Below are 26,409 nucleotides of genomic sequence, written 5' to 3'. Positions count from 1 at the left end.
GCCATCGTGCTATTAAGTCCATCGCCGAAAGGGCACTAATACCGCCCATGGAGGCAGTCTTCTGATATATGTCCCCTGGGTCAGGCCAAGACGAAGACTCGGTTCCACAGAGAGCCTTATTTAAACATGACTGGCGACATCCCAGGGTAGCGCCGGTGCTACCGGCCAATGCTGAAGAAGGCGCTGCCTCAGTACAGGTGGACGAGAAGGTATGGGTGAAGCCGAAGGATATAATAAGTGCACGTCACAGTGGACGAGGGGTATCGTAACGAAGGTAGATTCGCGGAACAACATCTCTGTCGAGGGAGTGCCACGACATGTCCTGGATCCTCGTCGTGTGGTGGATGGCGGAGAAAACGATGAAGAGAATTACGACGCGGTAGTGGATGAGGGAGCAGCGCCTCGACGACCTCAGCGTAATAGACGTCCTCCGGAATGGCTGCATGAGTACGAAGTAGGAAGTGGAGGAGACGAAGAACAGGTTGATCTCGAGATCATGGGGTGGGTGGTATGAATGTAGTGAATGTGGTGCGGGCATGGGTGTGCAGTTGGCACTCCAGCACGGGGTCAAGTGTCACCGTGTAGAAGGGGGCCAATGGGCGTTGGCTGATGCGTATGGGTAGTGTGTATGTGGAACGAGGGGAAGAGAGTAAGAAAAGTGCAGTGGAAGAAGAACATAGAGAATAATTAGCTAATGTAGGACTGATAGGCGATACTAGTGAAAGATAAACTAGCTAGAAGTCTTCGTCATTATTATTATTAAGAAGATGAAGAAGCAGGAAATGATGCGGATAAAGTGATACGTTGCGCCGCGACCACATCCCAAATTATATTCCTTCTCTTATAATCCAAAAAGGTTTCATACTTCTCCAACTATTTACTGTTGATGCGGAGATTAGTCAAGGGGAACTGTTTCAGAGTTTATAACAAATCACGCGTTACATTTTAACACTATTGATGATAAAGAGACAGAATGTCAATTAGTGTTTTATTAGATTATGTAAATAACATAAACATTACTGTAAATGTACGACATTGGGGCGAAAAGTCAGTTGTTGTTTTTTCTATAACATTCCGAACATATCAGAGTTGCAATACACAAATCCGTTGACCTTGACAGTACTGTCATCATCTTTACACCTGCACAAGTACGAAATTATAAGATAAAATCCGAATACGAATGAAATATATATACATATCATGTCCGTAGGGACGGAAATATAAAGTGACTGATCACAATGAGTGCTATTTTGAAACCCCGCAAACAACAATGTTTGTTTACATAAAAAAACTATTCGGTTAGTTACAAACATGGCGGAGGCAGTAAGAGTCAAAACCCGAACTCCTAAGGTAAATGAATTCTGTTGAATCTACAAATATGTAATTCAGCTTCTAGAAAACTATATGGGTTACTTTTAAGTTCCCCACTTTTTTGTAACTGTATGAGTATGGGTACCATGCCCCAGGTATATATTACCAGCGTCTTTCATGTGTGACTACGCATTTGTTACTTTATGTGAATCAGCTGATTCCTGCCTCCTTGATGGCGTTTGGTGCTAAATCCTTTCATTCACTTTACATTGATCTTCATTGTATGATTGCCATAATTTCATGTTATTAGTTTCAAGTGGAAATGTATACTTTGGATTGAATAGAGGCATATCGATGTATGAATTATTTTGGTATTTGGGCTGAATACGAATAAATATAGCAAAACCTGCTCTTTTGAAGTTTGTGCTCGGTGGGAAGGAACAATAACTTTACCTAGATAACTCACCTGACCAAATAACAAACAAAAAACTGTACGCATAGTCACATAGCTTAATTATTACTCATCTCATAATTGTTGAGCATAAGGCAAATTATGATAAACTTTAAAGGGCAAATTGGATACTGAATTCTGTTAGCATAACTCCAACCGTAATGTAGATTACAGTTAGTTGAATGCATACTCTGATGACCCCATCCTGATGAAAAAAGAACTGGTTGAACAGAAAGTGTGAGATAGCAAACAAAAAGGAAGGAGATAAGGCATGTAATTATTTCACTCTGTTGAATAGGTTATTTGCCCCTGCTTTTGCCTAAGTCTGGTGTATTTCTTATATTGAATTTAATTTTCCACAGTGGTCTAGTATATCAATTATTTGAGCATTTGTATGAGGCTGCCTCTCTTAGAGGCTAGCTTTCTGTAGTTGGTGTTCAGGTGATGGCTGCTGATCCACTGATAAATGAAATTTTGCTCTCTCTCTGAGTAAGTTAGAGAGGTTGTAAATTGAAGAGTGGAAAGACAGATGGGATCTGTAACATAAGTGCAGAATTGCCTAAAGTCAGAGGTGAATTGTTTATGGTGCTGTTTGCTGTTTAGTAATCTGGCACCATTACCTTTGACTGGAAAAAGGATGTCCTCATTACTATCTAAAAAGGGGAAGGGGACCAGCAGGACTGCAACAGTTACTGCAATATTGGGAGCTTGGCCATCTGTTTCTGGTGGGGGTTTACTCCCATTAACTAAAAATTTAGAGGCCTAATTATTAAATTGAGCATATAGCTTTCTTTAAACTTATATAGGTCACCAATTAAATGAAGCGGCCTTGCTGTGTATGTGAGTGTCTTGCTGCATTGCTTCTGACCCAAGGCAGTGGGCAAGATGCATGGATGACCTGTCATCCAGAAGACCAGAAGAAAGGGAGGGAGGGAGGGGTGGTGAATGGGAGTGGAGTATGTGGGAATGGATTTATGCCTTTGACAGTGGCTACCTCCCTTGTAAGGAGGGAAAAAAGCCCTTGGTATATATATGTATGTATAATTTTGTTTATGATTGTTGTTATTCACTTATTTTGAAATCTTTCAATTGTATTTTTAGGATAAGCAGTTTGTGAAAGACACTTGCTAGTGGTTAACAGATTTACTGGGAATTTTGCTGTGGGTAGCCAGCTTACATGACCACCTTTTCCTTCTCAACCATATCCTGCGCTGCCCAGCAGGAGCTGGGCTTGGGCAGCTTCTTTTATACAGGTAAGAATTTTGACATAGATTTGTTCTTGTATGGACGTGCTCTGTTTTGCTGTAGTGTCTCTGACCTGAGGGAAAGGGATGACTTCATCCAGGAGAAGCTAATACAAGAAGGATAGTGAATGGGTTTTTGGATGGGTCAAAGATGAGTGTACACTTGGACCCAGCCACCTCATAGTAAGGGGTAAAGGGCTTATGAACATATGCATACATGTATATGAACACTCCATTGGTATGCATTGTAGTTTCATTGCTCAAGAGAGGTGTGATGGGTATAGGTGTGTTGGTTTTGAAGTGATTGGGCTGTTGACTTTATCTTTCTAAGTTTTCATGTCTAATCTGGGGTTATCATCTCTTTTAATTTTCAATAACACCTTTTTTGTTTGCACAAAATCATTCTCTTTAATTCTTTTATGAAGGTACCCTGGCCAAATCTTCATCCAAACCAGAGTATGTTTGGATCATCCTACTTAGATCATGCAGTGACAGTTTTAGCAACAATCCTCCCGCTTGCCTGTGGAAGAGAGGATTTTTTGCATCATCTTAGAACATCCTTCAATGTAGATAAAGACGGAGGAAGTGATGGGCAAGATAATGTGTGGGTAGTTGTTGACAGCTCGGGTGAAGAGGATAAAGATCCATGACAACTGTGGCTGAACTTTCAGGAGTCTGATATTGTGCAGGTGGGGAAGTTTTGAATTTTAGACTTTGGTTGCTATTCACTTTGTACAAAGATAACCTATTTTGGGTCATTGTTGATGATGCCAGTGTATCCTCTGTATTTGTAGTAAGAATGATAGTTTTGAAGAACATTTCATGTTATTAACTAAAAGAAATCTTGATGAACAGTTATTTTTCTGTTGATTAACTCCTGAGGCAGAAATGACAAACCTTTTCCCAGACTTGTGGTCAGACTCCCAGGTTCTAACCCCTGCTCCTGTTCCAGTTAAAATTAGGAAATAATTGGAATGGGACCTGCCAGTAGGTTCTGCTGTGTAACTGCCACATGGAGCAGCCATATTGGTTCTCTGCTGAGTCCTGGTTGCCAATCAATCAATCTGTTGTTCATGAGATTCAGCTTAAGGTGCAGCCACCAACAAAAGCAGTGTTGCCTCGTCAGACTGGGCCTAGACAGAGCAAGCCTTTCTTTCCTTGAAAGGTGGCAATGGGGTGATCTTAATTGTTTAATTACACGTACCGGCAAATCTGCTCAATTACTGCTTCGTAAATTTATATATACCTTAGCTCGCTTCTTCATAAACTTCTGCCTGGCCAGGTCTTGTATTTTTCTTGAAATTCATTATAATGTCCCAAATTCACACTATCTCTTTCTGCTTCCAATCCTCGCTCATTCATAACTAACTCGTTTCTAGTTTTCAGTGTTGCCAGTTTGCTTATTCGTCGATTCTTAACCGATTTGCTTTGCGTCTTGAAACGTTTTGACTCCAATATTTATTTTCATTTCATTACCCTTTTTCCTCCATAATACATATCACAAATATGCATATATTTATTTATAATCTTAACATTAATGTCTGTAAGCCTTTGCTTATCAACATTATGCCACCTTTTAAGGCAAGAGTGGCATGATCTCTCCAAGCCCGATCTAGCAAGGTGACACTGGTTTTGTTGGTGGCTTTACATGACTGTATTGATGTAGCTATAATGAACATAAAAAGAGCAATGATCATAATGAACATGAAAATAGCAATGATCAAGAGGTCTTGATTTTTGTGTCTCAAATTTAGCTTTAGATTTGTTTCTCTTGATTGCACTGTTCTCCACTATTTCACAGATTGATGCACCTGTACACTAAAGCGTCTCATGGTGTTCATCAGGTACCTTGCTTGTTTCTTTCTTTGACCTCTTGGTTCTACTTTGTCCTAAACTAAATCATCTCTGTCAATTTTGTCCACCCATTTCAAGTTAACTCTCTCTGGTTCAGTTTTCCTGGTCTGAAAGGAAAGAGTTAAAAGACTTTTAATATAATCAGTACTGTAATACAGGTAATAAAAGATTATTAATTTTATTTCATTATAATTATGCTAGTTTTCTGTACTTGTATTTTTATAAAATTACTCAATTTTTGCAGATATTAAACCAAGTACCCTTTGGTCCCCTGTTCTGTCATATACTGATGATGAATACAAGTGATACCAGTGCAAGTTACAATGTCACTAGAACCACCAACCAAGGCTTGATGAAGCTCTTTGCCTTTAACTCATGTCAGGGCTCGGTTCTATCCCCCACATTATTTAATCTATACATGCATGACTTACCCACGCCAGACACCTCAGAAATACAAATCTCTTCCTACGCAGACGACATAACAATCACATGCACACATCGTAACACAGACAAAGCTGCAGAAATAATCCAGGCTTACCTTGACACACTCAACACATGGTTCATCACAAACAGACTCAAAATAGCTCCAACCAAATCTACAGCAACACTTCTCACCAACTGGACAAAAGAACACAAATACATACCTCATCTCTACATCAACAACACTCTAATACCACACACAAACACACCGAAAATTCTTGGTGTAACATACGATACATCCATGTCTTTCAAACAACACCTCACAAACATAAAAAACAAATGCACACCTAGACTTAACGCACTTAAGTCAATCACTGGAACAACATTTGGACAAAACAAAGAAACTAATATAACAATATACAAACAATGCATACGCTCAGTGATGAATTATGCGAGTCCTGCATGGGCTCCTAATCTCAGTGAGACACACCACAACACCCTTCAAATCATACAAAACAAAGCCCTAAAAACAATTACAGGCTGCACAAATACATCACCTACAGACCATTTACACCATGAAACAAAAGTCCTCAAAGTCAAGGACCACCTCGACATGAGAGGCACACAAACACTTGCTGCAGCCACCACAAACACATCACACCCGCTACACTACATAGCAGAACACCCACACACACCAAGAAACATTAAAACTACACCCAAAGACCTTTATTACACACAGATACTCTCTTCTCTTCCTCCACAACCACCAAATACCAGCCTCCGGAAACATATTCATAATCATATCACTCACCGCTCCATTAACACACTGAAAGACAACACACTGCTGCATGCCAGACCCCCTGATATCCACCCTTCTGAATCTTCTCTCCCACGTAGGGACAGAGTCCACTTGGCCAGACTGCGATGCGGTCACCACCCAGCACTTCTAAGCTACCAGAAGAGGCTGGACGACCGTGTTGTGAACAGCTGCCCAGGATGTAACACTTCACCCCATACCATACAACACATAATGGAAGACTGCATTATACACAATCATGCACGCAAACAACACAACATACACTCTATAAAGGATTTGTGGGAAAACCCAGTTTCGGCTGTGGCCTTCCTTGGGGAGACGGGACTGCTCGGACAGACAGTCTAGGGAACGACAACAACAACAACAACAACTCATGTCTCATTGCCATATTCAGGAAAGGATTCAGTACTTTTGCCATGATAAGTGTTCTTGGAAGGGCTAAAAATTAATTTTACCAGTATAGTATTAGAACTTGAAACATAGAGGAAACAAAAAATGCTTTGAGTTTCTGTCTGTCTGTCTGTCTAAATTGTCTGTCTATCCATCTGTCTATCTAATGAAATATCTATTTGGCTGTCAATATACTAAAAGGCCTTTTCCCCCCTAATAAGGAAGGTAATCAGCCAAAGTATGCAGCCACCCTTCACCCATCCCACACCTGTTTGTTTTCCCTCTCATCTTAGCTCCTCTTGGATGAAGGGTCATCCCTGTCTCCTGACCACTGTCTGGGTCAGAAACAATGCAGCAAGACAAGTCATGAATTTCATCAACTGGAAACCCAGAGGTCCAGTGTGTCTTTGGGGCCATCTGTAGATTCTGTGGGAAGAAACTTTGGACTATTGCAGTGGTTCCCAACCTTTTCTGGCTTGAGGCAGGCACCCTTGCCATGCCTTTCAGAAGTCCATGGAACCCTTATTAGAAAATCTTAATTCTAGTTTGTCAGTATTTTGTTGATTCAACATCAGTTTAAAAAAATGTTGTCCCTGGATAATATGAAAATACTCATCTTTACACTGATACTGCTTTAATGAACAAAAATGGATGACAGAGTCTGTAATACAAAAATTATATTTCCCCTGAATTTTGGTGGCACTCTTTGGTGCCGCGGCACAGAGGTTGGGAACCACTGGACTATATGTGTTTTATCAGTGTGAAACTGTTTATATATCACCAACAATTAGTAGTAAGAGGAAGGGAGTAGTCAACAGTTGGCAACTCTGCTAGTGTGAAAAGGTGGAAGGAGTACAGTTGAAGTTGATATAGGGTGTGAGCCTGGTACAGAGACTGAGTGCCAGCCCTTCATGGTTGCACCTCCAGCAGAAGGTGAGGGGGGTTGGTGGATTTTGAAAATGTGCAACAGGGAAATGATTCTTTCTGACATCCATCTTGTAGGACCAGCACTATCAGGTACTTATCATTTGCCCCACCATACCTGTACCTAAGCAAAATCAAGCATAGATTACTAGAAAAAACTAAAGTTTACCATAGGCACTCATGCAGAAAGGAAGTAGAATTTACAATTTATTAAAAGTTTTATGAAAAGCACTTCATAATATATAAGTAGGAAATATAAGTAAAATGAATTTTTGAAATAGATATTCCATGATACCGTATTTTCCGGCATATAGTGCGCGACTTTTTTCCGTTGGAAGGGCCTAAAAATGGGGGGGTGCGCGTTATCCAGTGGTGCGCATTATCTACGGCCTACAATAAAAATTCTTCGGCTGTGTGTGTAATTTTTTTCACAACAATGTGACGATGTTGGCCGTCACAAAGTCGGTGACGGCACACTTCTCCGTGACGTTCCGTGAGAACAAGAAGAACAGCCATGGTGACATGAAAGAATACGCCAGCATGGTATAGGTAGGTATCTATCAAATCTTATTTTTCATGTTTAAATAGGCCTAAACACCATGAAACATGATCAATATTCATGATATTTGCCCATGTTCACAGCATCCTAGTTTGAATTTTTATGTTGAGTTTGTTGCTTCACTTTAGGTATGGTACAAATTCCGTTGCGGCCGTTCATAAACTCGTGTCAAACATCTGACTACAACACCCTCTTTCAGGAGTTATATCAACTAACGTCACCTGGATGAGAGACTGTCCTATTTCACCACTGTCATTTTAGGTTCAAAGCTAAAACGAAACAGTCTGTAGTTTGTTTCAATATTGAATAAAAAATGGTAAAGACAAATTATTTCCTCAAGATATAAAATTAACCTTTTCTGTAAAAATCCCAAAATTTTTATATTTTACTTTCAATAAACTTTTTTGAGATCATATTTCCTACAAACTATTTAAGCTACAAAGTAATAAGGGACCAACGCACAACTTGAGTCATATACAGGTATATGTAGTTCCGACTTTTTCTTAGTTGTGTCCTGATTGATGCCCAAACTGACACTTAATTTAGTGACAAATCAACAGATTTCCCAGCGGTGGCTCTAGCCAATGAAAAATACTTCTCCACGTAACCTCGTTCACATGATACTAAGTAATTAATCGCCGTTATTTCATTGGTTTATTTTTACTAACAATTATCGTAGTCTATGCAAATATTTGGGATACGTAAAAATGGTACCAACATCATGAACATTGTAAGATGAATTATTCCCTCAGGATAGTAAATTACAATTTTTTGTGTAAAAATCCGATATTTTTCATGTATATTTTCTATTCAATAAACTTTTCATGGCTCAAATTTCCCACAATACAATGGACCAACGCAAGCAGGAGTTGCATACATGCAGTTCACGAGCTTTAGCCACTAGTGACTTTTCCTGGCATGCGCGTTATACATTGGTGTGCGCTATCTGTGTACTGAGATAACGAAATGCATGGGTGCGCATTATAACCCGATGCGCATTTTAAGCCGGAAAATACGGTAATTGAAAATAATTGGGAAATTAGTGGTTAATATTAGAGGAGGAAATGTTTGCCAAGTTACTATAGACAGAGTGTAGTATCCTGGTAGTTGGCAGTGGTAACTGTAAATTTGCTATCATTGAAGAGAATCTTTCCTTTTTTATGATTGCTCAGGTAAGGTATCGAGGAGTGGTGAAAAGGCTGAGTCGTCTCATTCGCCACATAGTTCATCATGTCACTGACCATTGGCAGAATTTCATAACATATCATTCCAACATTACGAATGGAGAAGTGGATCAAGACTTCTTAGTCCGTTTACAGGTAATCTAATTTTGTTACAGCTTCCAAATTTTAAAAATTTCCAGTGATGTAGATCATAAAGATTGCTGTACTTTAATAATCATTATGACATGTGGTATTTGTATTTCATTACTTATAACTAGTGCCAACTGAATACATTTTTCTATGGCTGACATACAGGCATTGGTACAGGCCCTAATAGAGATCGTGGTGCTGTCCAAGGGTAGTTATTACTCCTGTGCAGATCTCTGACTTTTATGAAATTTGAGTCACCTGGATACAAGATATTGAAGGTTAAGTGTAAATTTGATAAGAGGAAATGGGACTATAGTAGGCTACAAGGAAGAATTTAATGCATTTAGTCCAATACATTAGCCATTTGATGTGTATACTTATGTAGTCATCCAGAATATATATTCTTTTCAGTTGTAACTGATTTAATGCGGTGTGTGGTACAATTTATTTATTGCTTTTTTTGCATGTCAAGATTGTTACCCCTGTCTGGGGTATTGGCTGCATGTTATTGTGGGGTTAAAAGCTGCTTAGCAGCATGCAGCTGATACTTTAGTGTCTACATTGGGTGCCCCAATGGACCAGAGCCACACATCATTTCGTCTATGATAGAGAAAATCTCTATTCATAGATAAATGATGCTACTTTATTATACTGCAACTGGCCCTCTGTTATGCTGACCCCCACTCTTATTACTATGCTGTACTACTTCTCTGAGTATTCATTTCATTTTTTGATGAACCTTGTGGTAGGGGAGAAAGAATACTGCCACAGTGTTCCCACTTGAGTCATAACTAGAGAAAAAAAAACCAGACATAAGAGGGCCTGCGAGTTTTCCAACTAGAACCCTAAGGTTAGAGTCTTTTAATGTGTATGGATGTGGTGCAGATGAGAATAAAAAGGAAGAGATAGGCAGCATGTTTGTGAGAAGAAAAATGGATGCATTGGCACTGAGTGAAACTAAGTTGAAAGGGAGGGGCAAATTTGAGTTTGGGAGGGTGTCAAGAGTGAAGAGAGGGCAAGAGAGAGAATGGGTGACTATACTAGTAAGTGAAGACATAGTTAAACGTGTAGTGGAGTGGAAGGAGGTTTCTTCAAGGCTAATGTGGATGAAGGTGAAACTGGGAAAGGAGATGTGAGTTTTTGTAAGTGCATATGGGCCTGGTAGTGAGAAGTGTGTAGAAGATAGGGAGGCTTTTTGGATAGATTTAAATGAGTGCATAGAGTGATTAGGGAGGAACGTCAATGTAGTAGTACTGAGAGACCTTAATGCCAGGATAGGAAATGAACCAATTGATGGAGTGGTTGGGAAATGTGGAGTTCCAGGAAAGAAACGTAGTGGAGAGTTGATGGTGGAGATGTGTCTAGAAAGAGAGTTAATGATAGCAAATACAGTGTTTCGGAAGAAAGTCAAGCATAAGTGCACATGGGAGAGGGTGGTGGATGGAAGGGTGGTAGATAGAATGTTAATGGACTATGTAGTGGTAGATTGGAGTATAATAGGAAGAGTTAAGGATGTACATGTTCTAAGGGGAGAGAATGGGGGAATATCAGATAATTTTTGGGGGGAAGGTAAGTTGAGAGTGGAGGATAAATGGAGAAAGAGGAAAAGGACAAAAGGTAGGGAGGTGCTTAGAGTGAACTCTTTAAAGGAAAAGGAGGAGTACAAGAAGCTGAGAGAGGAGTGGGAGGGAGTGAAGGATAGAGAAGAGCTAGGAGTGGAGGAGGAATAGGGATGGTTCAAGGAAGGAGTCACAAAGTGTGCAAAAATGGTGTGTGGAATAAGAATGACAGGAGGAAATAGAAGGAAGGGTAGTGAATGATGGGATGAGGAAACAAAGAAGGTAGATGAAGAGAAGAAGCGAGCTTTCACAGATTGATTACAAAATAGGATGAAGGAGTCATATGAGAGGTACAAAGAGAAGAGAAGTAAACCACAAGGTAAAGGAGGCAAAGAGGAGAGTAGGTGTAGAATGGGGTAAGAGTATGACAGAAAATTTTGAAAGTAATAAAAAGATGTTTTGGAAAGAAATTAAGAGAGGAAGACGAGGTGAATCAAGTAGAGAAGAAAAGGTAAAAGGTGCAGATGGAGAGATGATAATGGAAGAGAAGGCAGTAAGGGGAAGATGGGCAGAATATTTAAGGGAGTTGCTAAATGTGAAGGAGGATAGGGAGGGAAAGATAGCTGCAGCGGGAAATGCTAAGAAAATGAGAATGATGAGTGAGGAAAATGGAGGAGAAATAAGGAAGGATGAAGTGAAGGCAGTTGTTAAGATGATAAAAGCAGGTAAGGCACCTGGTCTGGATGGATGCCATGCAGAATGTCTAAAAAAAAAGGGGTGCAGTGATTTTGGACTGGCTAGTGGGGTTATTTAATGTTTGCTGGAGAGAGGGTAGGGTACTGGAGGACTGGAAGAGTGCCTGTATAGCTCCACTTAACAAGGGAAAAGGGGACAAGTGTGAATGTAGTAGTTTCAGAGGGATTAGCTTGTTAAGTGTAGTTGGGAAGGTTTATGGAAGGATCTTGATTGAGAGGAACAGAGGGAGTAATTAGTGAGGAACAGTGTGGATTTAGGATGGGTAGAGGTTGTGTAGATCAGATATTTGTGGTAAGACAGATATGTGAGAAAGCTATAGGAAAGGGGAAGGATGTTTTTTGGGCCTTTATGGATCTGGAAAAGGCTTATGACAGGGTAGACAGAAAGGCAATGTGGGAGGTTATGCAGATATATGGGATAGGAGGAAAGCTTTTGGGAGCTGTCAAGAGTTTTTATGAGAGTAGTAGAGCTTTTGTCAGGATTAGAAATGGAGAGAGTGAGTGGTTTGAGGTAAAGGTGGGACTTCGTCAAGGATGCGTTATGTCACCCTGGCTGTTCAACTTATACATGGATGGGGTGGCGCCAGAGGTAAATGCAAGGGTAGTGGGTCAGGAATTGGAGATGGTTAAAGAAAATGAAGAAAATTGGGAGGTGAGCCAGCTGAGGTGTCTGAGAAGTATGATGGGGGATACTAGGCTAGATAGAGTGAGAAATGAGGAGGTGAGGAAGAGAACAGGGGTGGAAAGGGAGTTGGGAGATAGGGTTGATGAAAGAGTATTAGGATAGTTTGTACACTTGGAAAAAATGAGTGAAGAAAGACTAGTAAAAGAGGTATGGAAGACAGATGTGGAGGGAGTGAATATGAGGGGACGTCCTAGGTTTAGGTGGATGGATGGGGTGAATGGGGCTTTGGGGAAGAGGGGAATGTCTGTTGAGGAAGGACGGGAGAGGACAGAAGACAGGGGTGAATGGAGAATGGATGTATAATGATGATGTTGTGATGCATGAGGTGGAATGGACGGGGGGATGGGGGGTGAGGTAGTATGTGTGAGCAAAATTTGACGCAGCCCGAAGGGATTTCTCCCTGTCTTCTCCTTTTTGCATGGGGGGACGGAGAGGGGGGGGGGTTGCCAATTTAATGAAGCTGCCTTGCTATGGATGTGCTGTGTCTTGTGACACTGCTTCTGACCCAGGGCAGTGGATAAGGTGCAGGGATGACCTGTCATGCAGGAGTTGCTAAGATAGGGAGGGTGGAGGGGTGTGGAGTGTATTAAGGGATGGAATGGGTGGGAATGATTTATGCCTTTTCCTTTTTGGCTACCTCCCTAGAAGGGGGAAAAAGCCTTGGTATATGTATGTATGTGTATGTATTGTATTTATAGGCTTACCCAGGCATTTATCATTATACAGTGTAATAAATACTAAATTGTTGAAAAAGATGCAGAAACACTAAAATGTCCAGTATATCCTGAAAACACAAAGAAACTGATGTAAACATCAACCAGGTTAGTTGCAGTGGTGAGCCATAGATGGCAGCACATACTGGGTTGGCAAGGTTTGGCATGATATTCAGAGGTCACTATGGGCGATTTGGTTCTGGCAACATAAGGAGAGTTGTTTTTTTTTAAAGCTGTGGAGTAGTCTGCTTTCTGCAATTATTGGTAATAAATTTTTAGGGTATATATCTGCATTCTGCACCAAAAGGGTTAAAATATAAAGAAATGGTTACCTCCCTTTTAAGGAGAAAGTCACCCATGGTACACAGATAGATGGACAGGTCTTTAGTACCTTTATTTAGTAATCTTTTGTGACAAGAAATGCAGTGGTATAGAGGAGGGTACCAGAAAGAAGGAATGGTGGAAATTTAAAATCGATCTGTATTTCTCTGTGTGGAAAACAGTCCCTGATCAAAAGAATGTAGTCCACAGGATTGAACAAGTAATTACAATATCTGTTACTTTCCTACTTACCCTAGGGTAACAGTGTGGGTCTTCTGTGATTTTCTTTAAGAATAATAACCTATTTAGTACCCCTACAAGATTAATCCACCTACTGTAACAGTTCTTGCGGAAGACCAGCAACCCCCAGGTAAGGTGTTAATGAAAACACATGCTACTCACCAATTTCAATGAGAGTGTATTTCCCTCGCTTTGCTTCAAAGTTGTCCCTTTTGTCCCAATCATTCCTGGTCTTGTCCTTAAATTTTTTCTTGAAGGCTGCAATGGCTTTATTTTCAGTGAGACCACCTTTCACATCATGTCGTCCAGGCTCTCCCTGTAAACACAGAAACCAGGTCACGCTTCTGTAATAAGAACATTTCCAACTTATTCCAACTACAATTATACACTTTAATACTGTTTGGGAAAATACCTCCTGCAGTGAGAGGTTCACCAACAATGCTGACACATTCAAGAATATAAAAAGTAGAAAGTTTGTGGTGACCTATGTGCCCCCAAGAACGAATGCTTGGAAAGAAAACGAACACACAAAAATGCTAGAAGATACAAGAAAATCACTAAATGAGATACTAATGGGTAAGGGTAACCTAGTAATTATGGGAGACTTCAATTGCAAAGAAATTTGTTGGGACAACATGACAGAACGAGGAGATGACGTGTGGGGCAATGTACTGCTAGACATGACCATGGAGTATACAATGACCCAGTGGGTCAGTGAAAACATAAGGTACAGAAACAATGAAGAGCCATCAAAACTAGATTTAATATTTACAACGGAACCTGAAATAGTGGACAAAGTCCACTACAAGACACCAATTGGAAAGAGTGACCATGTACTCATCGAAACTGTACTAAAGGAAGAAATAGAAATGAAGAGGAGCGAAAAGCATAGGAAAGGAAGATTGATGTACAACAAAACAGACTTTGCAAAACAAAAGACGTTCTTCCAGAATGCAAACTGGGAAAAATTCTATATGGAAGAGACAACAGTGGAAGAGAAATGGAACATACTGTTGGATAATTACAATGAAGGGGTAAACAGGCATGTACCAAGACAAAAGCGAGAGAGAGAGTACATTAAATGTTGGTTCAACAAAAGATGCAGTGAGGCAAAAGATAGAAGGGACAAAGCTTGGAAAAGGTGGAGGAAAGACAAAAAACAAAGCAAATGGCAAATTTATATAAACTATAGAAATGAGTATGTTAATGTGAGAAGAGAGGAGAAAAGGAACCATGAGAAGGATATTATAGATAAATGCAAAGATCAGCCCAAGCTATTCTACCGGTATGTAAATGGTAAACTTAAAACCAAACAGGAACTAGTGAAACTACGCCAAGGAAATATAGAATACACAGAAGAATTAGAGATGGCCGAAATCATGAACAACCACTTTAAATCTGTCTTCACCAGAGAGAAAATACAAAATTGGGACGTAGATAATAACAAACATTCTCCCCACATGAGTGAATTTACAACATCACAAAAAGAAATATCAGAACATCTATCAAAACTGGACGTCAGAAAATCACATGGCCCGGATGGAATTGCAAATTGGATTCTAAAAGAATGCAAAGAAGAGCTAACAGACAAAATGCACATCATAATAAATAGCTCACTCAAGGAAGGAAAGATACCTAATGACTGGAAAAATGCTAACATTGTACCACTATATAAAGGAGGAAACAAGGAAGAACCCACCAACTATAGACCAGTATCACTAACAAGCACTATAGCCAAAATTTGTGAGAAAATCATCAAGAATAGATGGGTAAAACACCTGGAAGATAACAACATATTAAACCCAAGACAATTCGGGTTCAGACAAGGTAGATCATGCACCACAAACTTGATATGCTTCTACTCAAGACTAATAGACATAGTGCAAGAAAGAAACGGATGGGCTGATTGTGCATTCCTAGACTTGCAAAAAGCATTTGACAAAGTACCACACAGAAAACTACTAAAAAAACTGGAACACATAGGAGGAATACAAGGTAACCTTCTAAAATGGATGGAGGACTTCCTGACTGGAAGAAAGATGAGAGTAGTACTCAGAGAAAAATATTCAGATTGGAAAGAGGTGATCAGTGGAGTACCGCAAGGATCTGTACTGGCTCCAATAATATTTGCTATCTATATGAATGATATGGACGAGGGCGTGAACTGTTACATGAGCTTCTTTGCTGATGATGCCAAACTGTTAAAGAAAGTAGAAACTGATAAGGACTGTGAAGCACTGCAAGAAGATCTGAATAGGGTATGGAACTGGAGTCAGGAATGGGAAGTGGATTTTAATACTAAGAAGTGTAGCATAATGGAGTTTGGAAAAAGCAAAAACAGAATATCAAGAAAATATACAATTGGAACCAAGGAAGTAAAGAAAGTAGGTTCCGAAAAAGACTTGGGAGTTATGATCACAAACGACTTGTCCTATGATACACAGATTAACAAAATTGTCGGGAAGACTTACAACTTGCTAAGATCAATAAAAGTGGCTTTTGCTTACCTGGACGAAGACATGATAAAAAAAATTTTGGTTACATTGATAAGGCCTAGACTAGAGTATGCGGCGACACTGTGGTCCCCCAGTACCAAAAAGAACATAAAGAAAATAGAAAGAATCCAAAGAGCAGCTACAAAAATGGCACCTGCACTTGCATACCTATCATATGAGGAGTGATTGGCTAAACTGGAGCTACCGACACTGGAGGAAAGAAGAGAGAGAGAGGAGACCTACTGACCATCTACAGAATCATGAAAGGCACAGAGATACTTGATAGAGAAGAATTACTAAACTGGGACAAGAGAAACACAAGAGGACATGGAAAGAAATTAAGAAAACATAGCTATAGAAGAGAACTGAAGAAAAACAGTTTTCCACATAGAGTTTTAGACACTTGGAACAAACTGGATAATGAAATAGTAAGTGCAAAAACCATTCACGAGTTTAAAAGCAAACTAGACACTGAGAGATACAATGGTGGGACACCAGCATAGCTCCCCTTCCTGCAAAATACAACTAGGTAAATTCATTGAGCATCTATGTACTTACAACTTGTCCCCATTTGGTGAAACAAACATAATTCACTTACAATTCGTCCCCATTTGGTGAAATAAACATAGTTCTTGCCAGCCTTAGCCACCTGCATGATGTAGAACTTGTTTTGGTTATCATCAATGTTAGTTAGACTGAGTATACAGGCAAAGTCCTCATGCACTTCAACCTATTGAAAAACAACTACATTTAGAAAATGCACTTAAAATTGTAAACAAACCATAAGTTTATTTTTTTAAATGCATCTGACAAGTTAGCTAAATTTTGTTTTATTCAGCAAGACTTCAGTGATATAAGGACAAATACAAAGTGAGTAATTGAAAGGAACTGACCCTATGTTTATTGATTGGAACTATCAGTAGTTTAAGGCAGTGTATATATATATATATTTTTTTTTCTCCCAAGGCCCCACTCTAGTGAGTAGTACCACACTATCCCTAGCAAAGAGGTTTATAAGCTCTTGAAATTGCCAATGATTGCTTCATTCACATTCTCTGCTCATTTATTCAGCACCTGAACTGATATGCTATCTGATGTCAGATTCATCAATCTACACCTATTACTTACTCCTTCGTACAATCTTGCCAACGATTCGTCAGGGCTAACTGTCTTTTTTGTTGTGCCTTCCTGCTTAACAGTTTCTATGGCCTTTGGCAGCTTGCTGGTCTCACCCAGCTCCTTCTGACGTTTTGCAGGAGGTTCTCTGATGAAGGAGTCACAATATCAATTAAGAGAGATATTATGCAAATGTACGAATAAATAAAACATCATCACAAGGAATTGACAACTACAATGATATTTCTAGTTATCAGGTACAAATGATTTGTGCCTTCTAGTGGTGGTCCTGCAAGACAGACATCAGAAAGAATAAATGTCCTGCTACTCATCCTCAGAACTTGTTAACACTTTTATTTCCAGATGTATTTCTCCCACCTTTTCATACAAGAACAACTGATAACCAGCAACATTTTCCTTCCTCCTGCTATTGTAAGTTTGTGCAACTGAAACTATCCCACACTAATACAATACAGACAAAAGTCCACAGTTTCTTCATAGAAAGACCTATGGGAAAACCTGAGAACTGTTAACAGCCTGTGTGGGGAGGCAGATTTGCAGTCAGTGAAACTTGAGGCAACATTTTCTACACTAAGGCCTACGAGATTAGACAGTGGTTGTGGCCAGATTTCTAGGGAACCCAAATGCTACAAATTGTGTATAATTACAAATACTTACTCTTCCTCTTCTTCTGGCTCCTCCTTCACAACCGGGGCAGGAGCCTGTGCTGCTCTTTTGCATCCTTGTTGCATCTGTAGGTAAATAAAGGCATATCTATATTTACAGTACCAAACCTTATATATTACAATAACTTTTATTTCCTTAGCTCAGTTGAGAGACCAATGATGGTGACCTGAAGGTCATGGTCACATGAAATGGATATCAGAGAGAAATGTCTCCTTGTTTCTGACCTTCAAAACCCATCAAGACTAACCCCCATATGGGGGTGCAACCCAAAGGGGCTGACACTGTCTCCAGATTAGCCCAAAGATCTCTCTTACAAACTTCAACTGCATTTTCTCTATATTTTCACGGGCAACAGGCAACTGCTCCCATCCAGGTGTTACAGGAACAGCTGCACACAAAATACACTAAAAGCACTGAATTTGCCAAGTTTGAAAGATAAAAGAGAAAGAGATGATACGACATGATTACAACAGTATTCATATCACCAATGGGGGCAGACTACATTAACAGAAGAGATCTCTTGGTTAATGATAGGAGGGCTTTAAGAGGTCACAAGAACAAATCAATGAAGACTGCATGTCTAAAGGATGTGAAGAAGAAATGCACTTTTCCATATATTCACATAAATACTTGGAATAGCTTAAAAGGTGATATGGCTTAACCTGGACCAATACATGAACTCAAATCTAAATATGATGACTGGAAATCAAGGATATAGATTAAGTTGGAACTGTACATGAATCACAGTGGGTCTTCGTTGAGTTATATTTTATATATATATATATATATATATATATATATATATATATATATATATATATACACATATAAATATACATATACATATATTATATGTGTGTGGAAATACTATTAAAAATTTAGAGAAAAAACTTTATGCTGAAAGATACAAAGACGGATCACCACGAGCATAGCTCCCTTCCTGTATAATACAACTAAGCAAATACACACACACTTCATCGGATGGACAAACTGCTAAATTGGGTGGAAGACTTTTATGCAAGAAAGAAAAATGAGAGTAGTGATAAGAGGCCAACACTCAAAATGGGATGAAGTAATAAGTGGGGTTCCACAAGGAACAGTTCTGGCCCCAATAATGTTTGCTATATATATTAATGATATGGATGAAGGAATTGAAAGCTTGAAAGAATACAAAGAGCAATTACAAAATTGGCACCTACACTCTCAAAACTATCGTATGAAGAGAGACTAGCAAAATTTGAACTACAGACACTAGAGCAAAGAAAAGAGAGAGGAGATTTGATAGCTATTTACAGAATCATGAAAGGCATAGAAATTACTGATAGAATCTGATAAAATGGGATGAGAGAAATACAAGAGGACATGGAAAGAAAATTAAAAAAGACAGCTATAGAAGAGATCTGAAAAAGAACAGCTTTCCTCACAGAGTAATAGACAGTTGGAACAAGTTAGATGAGAAAGTGGTTTGTGCGAAAACAATACATGAATTTAAAAATAGTTTAAATAAAATGAGATATGAAGACGGGACACCACGAGCATAGCTCCCCTTCCTGTAAAATACAACTAGGTAAATACACACACACACACACTTCATTGGATGGACAAACTGCTAAATTGGATGGAAGACTTTTTGCAAGAAAGAAAAATGAGAGTAGTGATAAGAGACCAACACTCAAAATGGGATGAAGTAATAAGCGGGGTTCCACAAGGAACAGTTCTGGCCCCAATAATGTTTGCTATATATATTAATGATATGGATGAAGAAATTGAAAGCTTGAAAGAATACAAAGAGCAATTACAAAATTGGCACCTACACTCTCAAAACTATCATATGAAGAGAGACTAGCAAAACTTGAACTACATAAACTAGAGCAAAGAAGAGAGAGAGGAGATTTGATAGGTATTTACAGAATCATGAAAGGCATAGAAATTACTGATAGAATCTGATAAAATGGGATGAGAGAAATACAAGAGGACATGGAATGAAAATAAAAAAAGACAGCTATAGAAGAGACCTGAAAAAGAACAGCTTTCCTCACAGAGTAGTAGACAGTTGGAACAAGTTAGATGAGAAAGTGGTGTGTGCAAAAACAATACATGAATTTAAAAATAGTTTAGATAAAATGAGATATGAAAATGGGACACCACAAGCATAGCTCCCCTTCCTGTAAAATACAGCTAGGTAAATACACACACTTCATCGGATGGATGGCGTAGAGTACGTTCTGAAGAAAAAGTGAATTTTTCGTGGATCCCAAAGCAAAGAAAGTACCTATTGTATTTACAGGGGGGGGGGATTGCTCGTGGTGTAGCGGAAAAAGGAGAAGGGGAGGGATTACTGAGGGAAATGGAAGGTAATGAGGAAGGGAAGGCTTGGTCCAAGAGGTCAAACGGCTTGTAAACAAAAGACAGACCGATGATTTGGATTTTGGTGATGCGACTAACAAAAATGTAAAGATTAGAAACATAGATAAGAGCAGTTCAATGGAAGGTGAGGATAATAACCTCCAAGGATTTAATGGGGGGGGGGCGGATACCAGCCTCCCCCAACTAGCAAATCTGGAGGAAAAACTTGATCAAATGACCGAACATTGGGAGATTAGGTTCGGTTGATTCACACTATCGGTCCGGTCGCGCTCCACTCCCGCTCTGCTCTCGGTCCGTTCCAATATTGTCTCATTAATTTCAATGGAAGCATTCACACTGGCGCTCTCGCTCCAGTTTCGCTCCGGTCACGGTTCCGTCAAAATATATTTTTACTGGAGCGAGACCGGAGCGTGACTGGACCGTGAGCGCCAGTGTGAACTCAGTTGCCACGGTCCTGCTCCACTCCAGTCGAGATTCAGCCTTCATATAAGCAAGTAGTGTTTCCTTCTGTCCTACCAAACCATGGGTAATCCAAAGGAAACACCACAATGGGATCATGAGAAAGTTAGAAAAATGATAAAAATACATTTTCTTTTTATTTATCACTGATACAATGACAATGCGCACAGCGAGGATATTCATAAGCACCAACTGAATACAATATAACCTACAAAACTTACTTTAATTTTGTGGATTTAGATGAAATGCTAATAGAATTAGTCAAAAGGTAAACCGGAGCTGTATGACCTGACTTCGCTGCACTACAGTGATAATGTTTGCATACTTATCATATTGCCAAGGTACTGAGATAAAAAAATACACATTATGAACCCAAGAAAGAAATTCCATATGTATAATAACAACCTATTATCCACTGCGGAAATGCATCTCCTTAGCTCACTCAACAAATATTCCTACACAAGTTTGTCTACTTATATTTTATCATTTTGCCAAGGCATTGAATCAGCTGGGGAGCTGAAATAATCTTTCAGTGTTTCTCTCGCGCCAAAAGCCTCCTTTGTAGCATTTCCCCCTCTTCCTCTCATTGGACGTACTGTGTCTGATGGAGGCATGACAACAGTATCTGGTAATGCAACAGCATTTGGGTGTATCAGATTGTGAAGTATGTATGTTGTTGTAATGATTGCATTAGCGTTAGAAGGCATAGCTTTAGGTTTCCTTAAATATATTCTGAAGGTTTGCATTAGCATACCAAATGTGCACTCAACTATCCTCCTGGCTCTAGATAATCTATAATTAAAAATCCTCTTCTCTATCTTATGTTTAGTCTGTGAACCTGGGTAGGGCCTCATCAAATTTCTCTTCAGCGGGAAAGCCTCATCTCCCACTATAACGTATGGTGCAAGCACATCAGTGCCAGGAAGTGCAGCATCTTCTTGTACATTTCAAGTCATCCTCAATTTTGGATAGTATTTTCTCAAATGTTCCTTTGTTCATTCTGAAATAGCTGTGGAATTTACTCTCATCATCAATAAGACGAGGATACAGAGTATGAAATTCTCCTTCAGTCTTCCTATCTTGCAACATAGGATGAACCCACAATCTCTTTCTTTTTCTATTTTTTTTTTCATCAAGTGCAATAGCGATTATTGCCAACTCGGCGTCAGAAAAGTCACACATCCTTCGTAACTGATGGTAAGACTTCTACTGGTGTCGAGGGAGGGGGGATGACGGGAACGAGAGCGGACCGTACGTGTGAATACCTCAGAACCGAGAGCGGAGCGCGACCGGACCGATAGTGTGAATCAACCCTGAATACCTCAGAACCGGAGCGGAGCGAGAGTGGAGCGCGACCGGACCGATAGTGTGAATCAACCCTAAGGGTTGATTCACACTATCGGTCCGGTCGCGCTCCACTCTCGGTCTGCTCTCGGTTCTGAGGCATTCACACGTACGGTCCGCTCTCGCTCCCGTCATCGCCCCTCCCTCGATACCAGTAGAAGTCTTACCATCAGTTACGAAGGAAGTGTGACTTTTCTGACGCCGAGTTGGCAATATTCGCTATTGCACTTGATGAAGAAGAAGAAGGAAAACAAAATAGAAAAAGAAAGAGATTGTGGGTTCATCCTATGTTGCAAGATAGGAAGACTGAAGGAGAATTTCATACTCTGTATCCTCGTCTTATTGATGATGAGAGTAAATTCCACAGCTATTTCAGAATGAACAAAGGAACATTTGAGAAAATACTATCCAAAATTGAGGATGACTTGAAATGTACAAGAAGATGCTGCACTTCCTGGCACTGATGTGCTTGCACCATACGTTATAGAGGGAGATGAGGCTTTCCCGCTGAAGAGAAATTTGATGAGGCCCTACCCAGGTTCACAGACTGAACATAAGATAGAGAAGAGGATTTTTAATTATAGATTATCTAGAGCCAGGAGGATAGTTGAGTGCACATTTGGTATTCTAGTGCAAACCTTCAGAATATATTTAAGGAAACTTAAAGCTATGCCTTCTAACGCTAATGCAATCATTACAACAACATGCATACTTCACAATCTGATACACCCAAATGCTGTTGCATTACCAGATACTGTTGTCATGCCTCCATCAAACACAGTACGTCCAATGAGAGGAAGAGGGGGAAATGCTACAAAGGAGGCTTTTGGCGCGAGAGAAACACTGAAAGATTATTTCAGCTCCCCAGCTGGTTCAATGCCTTGGCATAATGATAAAATATAAGTAGACAAACAAACTTGTGTAGGAATATTTGTTGAGTGAACTAAGGAGATGCATTTCCGCAGTGGATAATAGGTTGTTATTATACATATGGAATTTCTTTCTTGGGTTCATAATGTGTATTTTTTTTTCTCAGTACCTTGGCAATATGATAAGTATGCAAACATTATCACTGTAGTTCAGCGAAGTCAGGTCATACAGCTCTGGTTTACCTTTTGACTAATTCTATTAGCATTTCATATAAATCCACAAAATTAAAGTAAGTTTTGTAAGTTATATTGTATTCAGTTGGTGCTTATGAATATCCTCGCTGTACGCATTGTCATTGTATCAGTGATAAATAAAAAGAAAATGTATTTTTATCATTTTTCTAACTTTCTCATGATCCCATTGTGGTGTTTCCTTTGGATTATCCATGGTTTGGTAGGACAGAGGGTAACACTACTTGCTTATATGAAGGCTGAATCTCGACTGGAGTGGAGCAGGACCGTGGCAACTGAGTTCACACTGGCGCTCACGGTCCAGTCTCGCTCCGGTAAAAATATCTTTTGACGGAACCGTGACCGGAGCGAGACTGGAGCGAGAGCGCCAGTGTGAATGCTTCCATTGAAATTAATGAGACAATATTGGACCGGACCGAGAGCGTAGCGGGAGTGGAGCGCGACCGGACCGATAGTGTGAATCAACCCTAAAGGTTTCCCGGTGTTGTGGGTACCATAAATGGCACACACATTAGAATGGGACCTTTCGCAGTCAGGCTCGTAGTTTCCTATTAGCGCTAGAATGTTCAATTGTCTCAGATTTCATGAGGCAAAGGGGTGACTTAGCTAATTTGGAAACCAATAAAAAAAATATATATATACAAGATAAATTGCTGCATAAGTGTATTTAGAATTAAAAACATGACTCTTAATGTTATAAATTTTACTTACTGGTGTGTGCTAAGGCTTTGTTAATTTGATTATAAGATAAAACTAAAAATAGGTAATTATTTTTACTGAAGTAAGTATAAGCATTAAAAATCAGAGGATGTTAATTTCGGTTGGTGCATTTTATCTGAGAGTGTCGAAAAATAATGGATATCACTGTCACGTCCTGTATATGAAGATAATCAGCCTCGCTCTCCTAGTATACAATGGCACAAGCAACTTCCGCAAAGCCTTTCGAGTAGACGAAGACTATTATATTACATTACATTAAGCTACTAAAGCAGTACCCAGCCATTTGGAATATCAAGTGCAAAGAATATAAGATGAGAAATATAAAAAGTACAAACATCGAAAGCTGACTTCTTTTCTTTAACAAAATGTAATGTGCGGAATGAAGACATTACCAAAAAACTTTGTACCCTGAAAACACAGTTTCACACAGGGAAATGACTGCCATCAATGCATCAAAGAAGTCTGGTATTGGCAGGAAAAATGTATACACTCCAAAGCTGTGGTGGTTTAATGATTAAATGAGTAGAGCGTCGGCGGACATCCTCTTCCCGTGAAAGCCAAATGATACTGAGATCTGGTTCGCGCAAGGTATTGGCAGTGATGCAGCCTGTCCGTACGCTAGTAACAAGTTTTCAACACGACTACTGCATCAAGTCGCTGATGCGTGATGGTACGTGTGGACGGGGCTTTAGTAATCGTACCGGAAAAAAGTCTTCGATACAAAAATAAATTTTCTATACATTACATAGATTTGCCTATTGCTTGGTGCATTCAATTGAAAGTATATATCGGTATATGTCCATTGAAGTCGGTAGAAAATGACAAATTGCTTGGCTTGATACAATTATAGGCTGTTTTACGAATATCTGTAATTATAAATAGAGGCTCAAACAATGCTATATGCCGTTTGCAATCATGAAATTAATTGACTTAAATTTCAGACACAATAATGTGCAACGAAATACCTCTGTAAGTCTATAATACTTGCCCAAAAAAGTAATTATTTTTCGGCAAGAATTACAAAATCTGGCGGTGTCTGGTATCAAATCTCTCTGCGAAAGGTCCCATCATGGTTCGCAGTGTCGATGAACATTTATATGTAAATAGAAAACGATACCATAACATCAACGTGCAAGTCGTATTCGATGCCAAGTACAGGATACTTGATGTTTTGGCAAGGTGGCCTGGCTCAGTACATGATGCCAGGATATTGGACGAGTCTGGCTTGAAGGCACTTTTTGAAAAAAATAATGTCCCAGCTGGATGCTACCTTCTAGGAGACTGGCTATCCTTGCAAGGAGTGGTTGCTGACGCCTTATCTAAACCCCCTGGCTGGCGTTCAGACAAACTATAACATGGAAGTTAAAATCATGTGTCTTATGCTATATAGTACAGTTTATTTTAATGGGGGCATTGTTCTCTCCAGTCTAGGTAGTAGTCATTAATGTGATAACCAAAATACCAATATAGTATAGAATTACTCAGTACAGATTTCCTCTTCAACACTTTACAGCTTATAGATGCTACTGTATATACTGCAAGACCTCACCTTATGATAACTCACCTGGTGGGGCCACATCCCCTCTCATTGGACCAAATAACTGCCATAGGGTGGAAATGGCCCAAGTCTCTACAGTGTACTCCAATCACATGGACAGGTATACAGGCAATCATTTTATGTAATGTGGGATTGGTTTTGTGTTCCCTGGTACATATGTCAGATTGTATGTTGGTTTGTAGTCTTGTTTGGATTGATTGTGAATTTCTCTAGATTGGTTAACTATTATTGCAGAGCACACAAGAGGACGCGTTGTGTAGTAGATAGGAGATTGGGCAGCTCAAGCGACGGTTCCATGTACTAATGGTGAAGTACGATTGTTCCCAGAGAAGACATGCAAAATCGTCTATGTCTGTGCTCTGCTCCACAACATGTGCAAGCAGTTTAACATTCCCCTGCCTATCAACGAGGAAGATGAACTGTTCGACGATGCAGCTGAAAGGGACGTGTAGCCAAGCCCTTCCTTATTTAATTATTGTATATATTTATTGTATATGTATCTCCTTTAATGTATATGTCACACATCTTTATTATACATGAGTACTTAATATCAACATATATCTATTGTAAATGTTTTGTATAAGTAAGCCTATGTAGTCATTACATTATATAAGTGCCTATACATAATTATATAACCGAATATATATACGTCATTAGGCGTACGCTAAACGCGTATGCGTCTATGCCAATTGTACACGTCGTAGAATTAAGGAACTAAATATATGTTACCCTTAACCATTTTGCATGCATATTCATCATTAAATGTAATTGTTCTCTTGTTGCTGTATATTTCTATGTATATACCTAGATATGTTAGTATGTATTGTTTTGCCCAATCTTTTTCCCGCCTAGCAACAATGTAACAGAAAGTAGGCCACGGGCGCGTCTTAATGCCCAGCTAGGCCCCCCAAGCATTCGCTTGTGACAGATCACTTCCTGTCTTACTTGTGTGTAGATCTCCGCAATAAACTCCTACCAAAATACTG

At 39.5% G+C, this 26,409-nt stretch overlaps 2 protein-coding genes across 6 annotated transcripts in view; one reads left to right on the top strand and one right to left on the bottom strand.

Moving 5' to 3' along the window:
• The first annotated feature begins 972 nt into the window (after positions 1-972).
• On the top strand, positions 973-26,406 carry LOC143036365 (uncharacterized). Of its 3 annotated transcripts, none has more exons than XR_012967346.1 (5): positions 973-1,350; positions 2,864-3,015; positions 3,432-3,695; positions 25,379-25,523; positions 25,658-26,406. XR_012967346.1 is itself a non-coding variant. In XM_076203616.1 (5 exons), exons 2-5 carry the CDS (start codon positions 4,812-4,814, stop codon positions 25,681-25,683), a joined length of 357 nt encoding a protein of 118 aa, XP_076059731.1. In that variant the 5' UTR covers positions 3,560-3,695; positions 4,808-4,811; the 3' UTR covers positions 25,684-26,406. The 3 variants fall into 3 exon arrangements, 2 of the variants coding, with proteins under 2 accessions (XP_076059732.1, XP_076059731.1); XM_076203616.1 differs by lacking the exons at positions 973-1,350; positions 2,864-3,015 and adding exons at positions 4,808-4,850; positions 9,143-9,289 and having other exon boundaries at positions 3,560-3,695; XM_076203617.1 differs by lacking the exons at positions 2,864-3,015; positions 3,432-3,695 and adding an exon at positions 9,143-9,289 and having other exon boundaries at positions 974-1,350.
• LOC143036364 (protein mono-ADP-ribosyltransferase PARP3-like) overlaps positions 4,733-26,409 on the bottom strand; it is a 34,287-nt gene continuing 12,610 nt past the window's right edge. For all 3 annotated transcript variants that reach the window (XM_076203613.1, XM_076203614.1, XM_076203615.1), the window contains 5 exons: positions 17,846-17,919; positions 17,180-17,315; positions 16,650-16,781; positions 13,719-13,872; positions 4,733-4,967 (listed from right to left, as the gene is read on the bottom strand). In XM_076203613.1, the coding sequence (XP_076059728.1) occupies positions 4,954-4,967; positions 13,719-13,872; positions 16,650-16,781; positions 17,180-17,315; positions 17,846-17,919 (510 nt within the window). In that variant the 3' untranslated portion in view covers positions 4,733-4,953. The remainder of the gene's footprint in view (positions 4,968-13,718; positions 13,873-16,649; positions 16,782-17,179; positions 17,316-17,845; positions 17,920-26,409) is intronic.

Source organism: Oratosquilla oratoria, chromosome 20 (assembly GCF_046742065.1).
Source record: "Oratosquilla oratoria isolate Oo_2021 chromosome 20, ASM4674206v1, whole genome shotgun sequence".
Classification (NCBI taxonomy): Eukaryota; Metazoa; Arthropoda; class Malacostraca; order Stomatopoda; family Squillidae; genus Oratosquilla; species Oratosquilla oratoria.
The sequence above is the reverse complement of the archived record's forward strand: the minus strand, read 5'-3'. Positions and strand labels throughout refer to the sequence as shown.

Excerpts from the sequence above, each read along its gene's own strand:
- LOC143036365 (XM_076203617.1), top strand. The coding sequence starts at position 1,312 with ATGGCGGAGGCAGTAAGAGTCAAAACCCGAACTCCTAAG. Across the intron at positions 9,290-25,378 it reads ACTTCTTAGTCCGTTTACAG|CTTATAGATGCTACTGTATA; the intron begins GTAATCTAATTT and ends AACACTTTACAG. Across the intron at positions 25,524-25,657 it reads TACTCCAATCACATGGACAG|AGCACACAAGAGGACGCGTT; the intron begins GTATACAGGCAA and ends CTATTATTGCAG.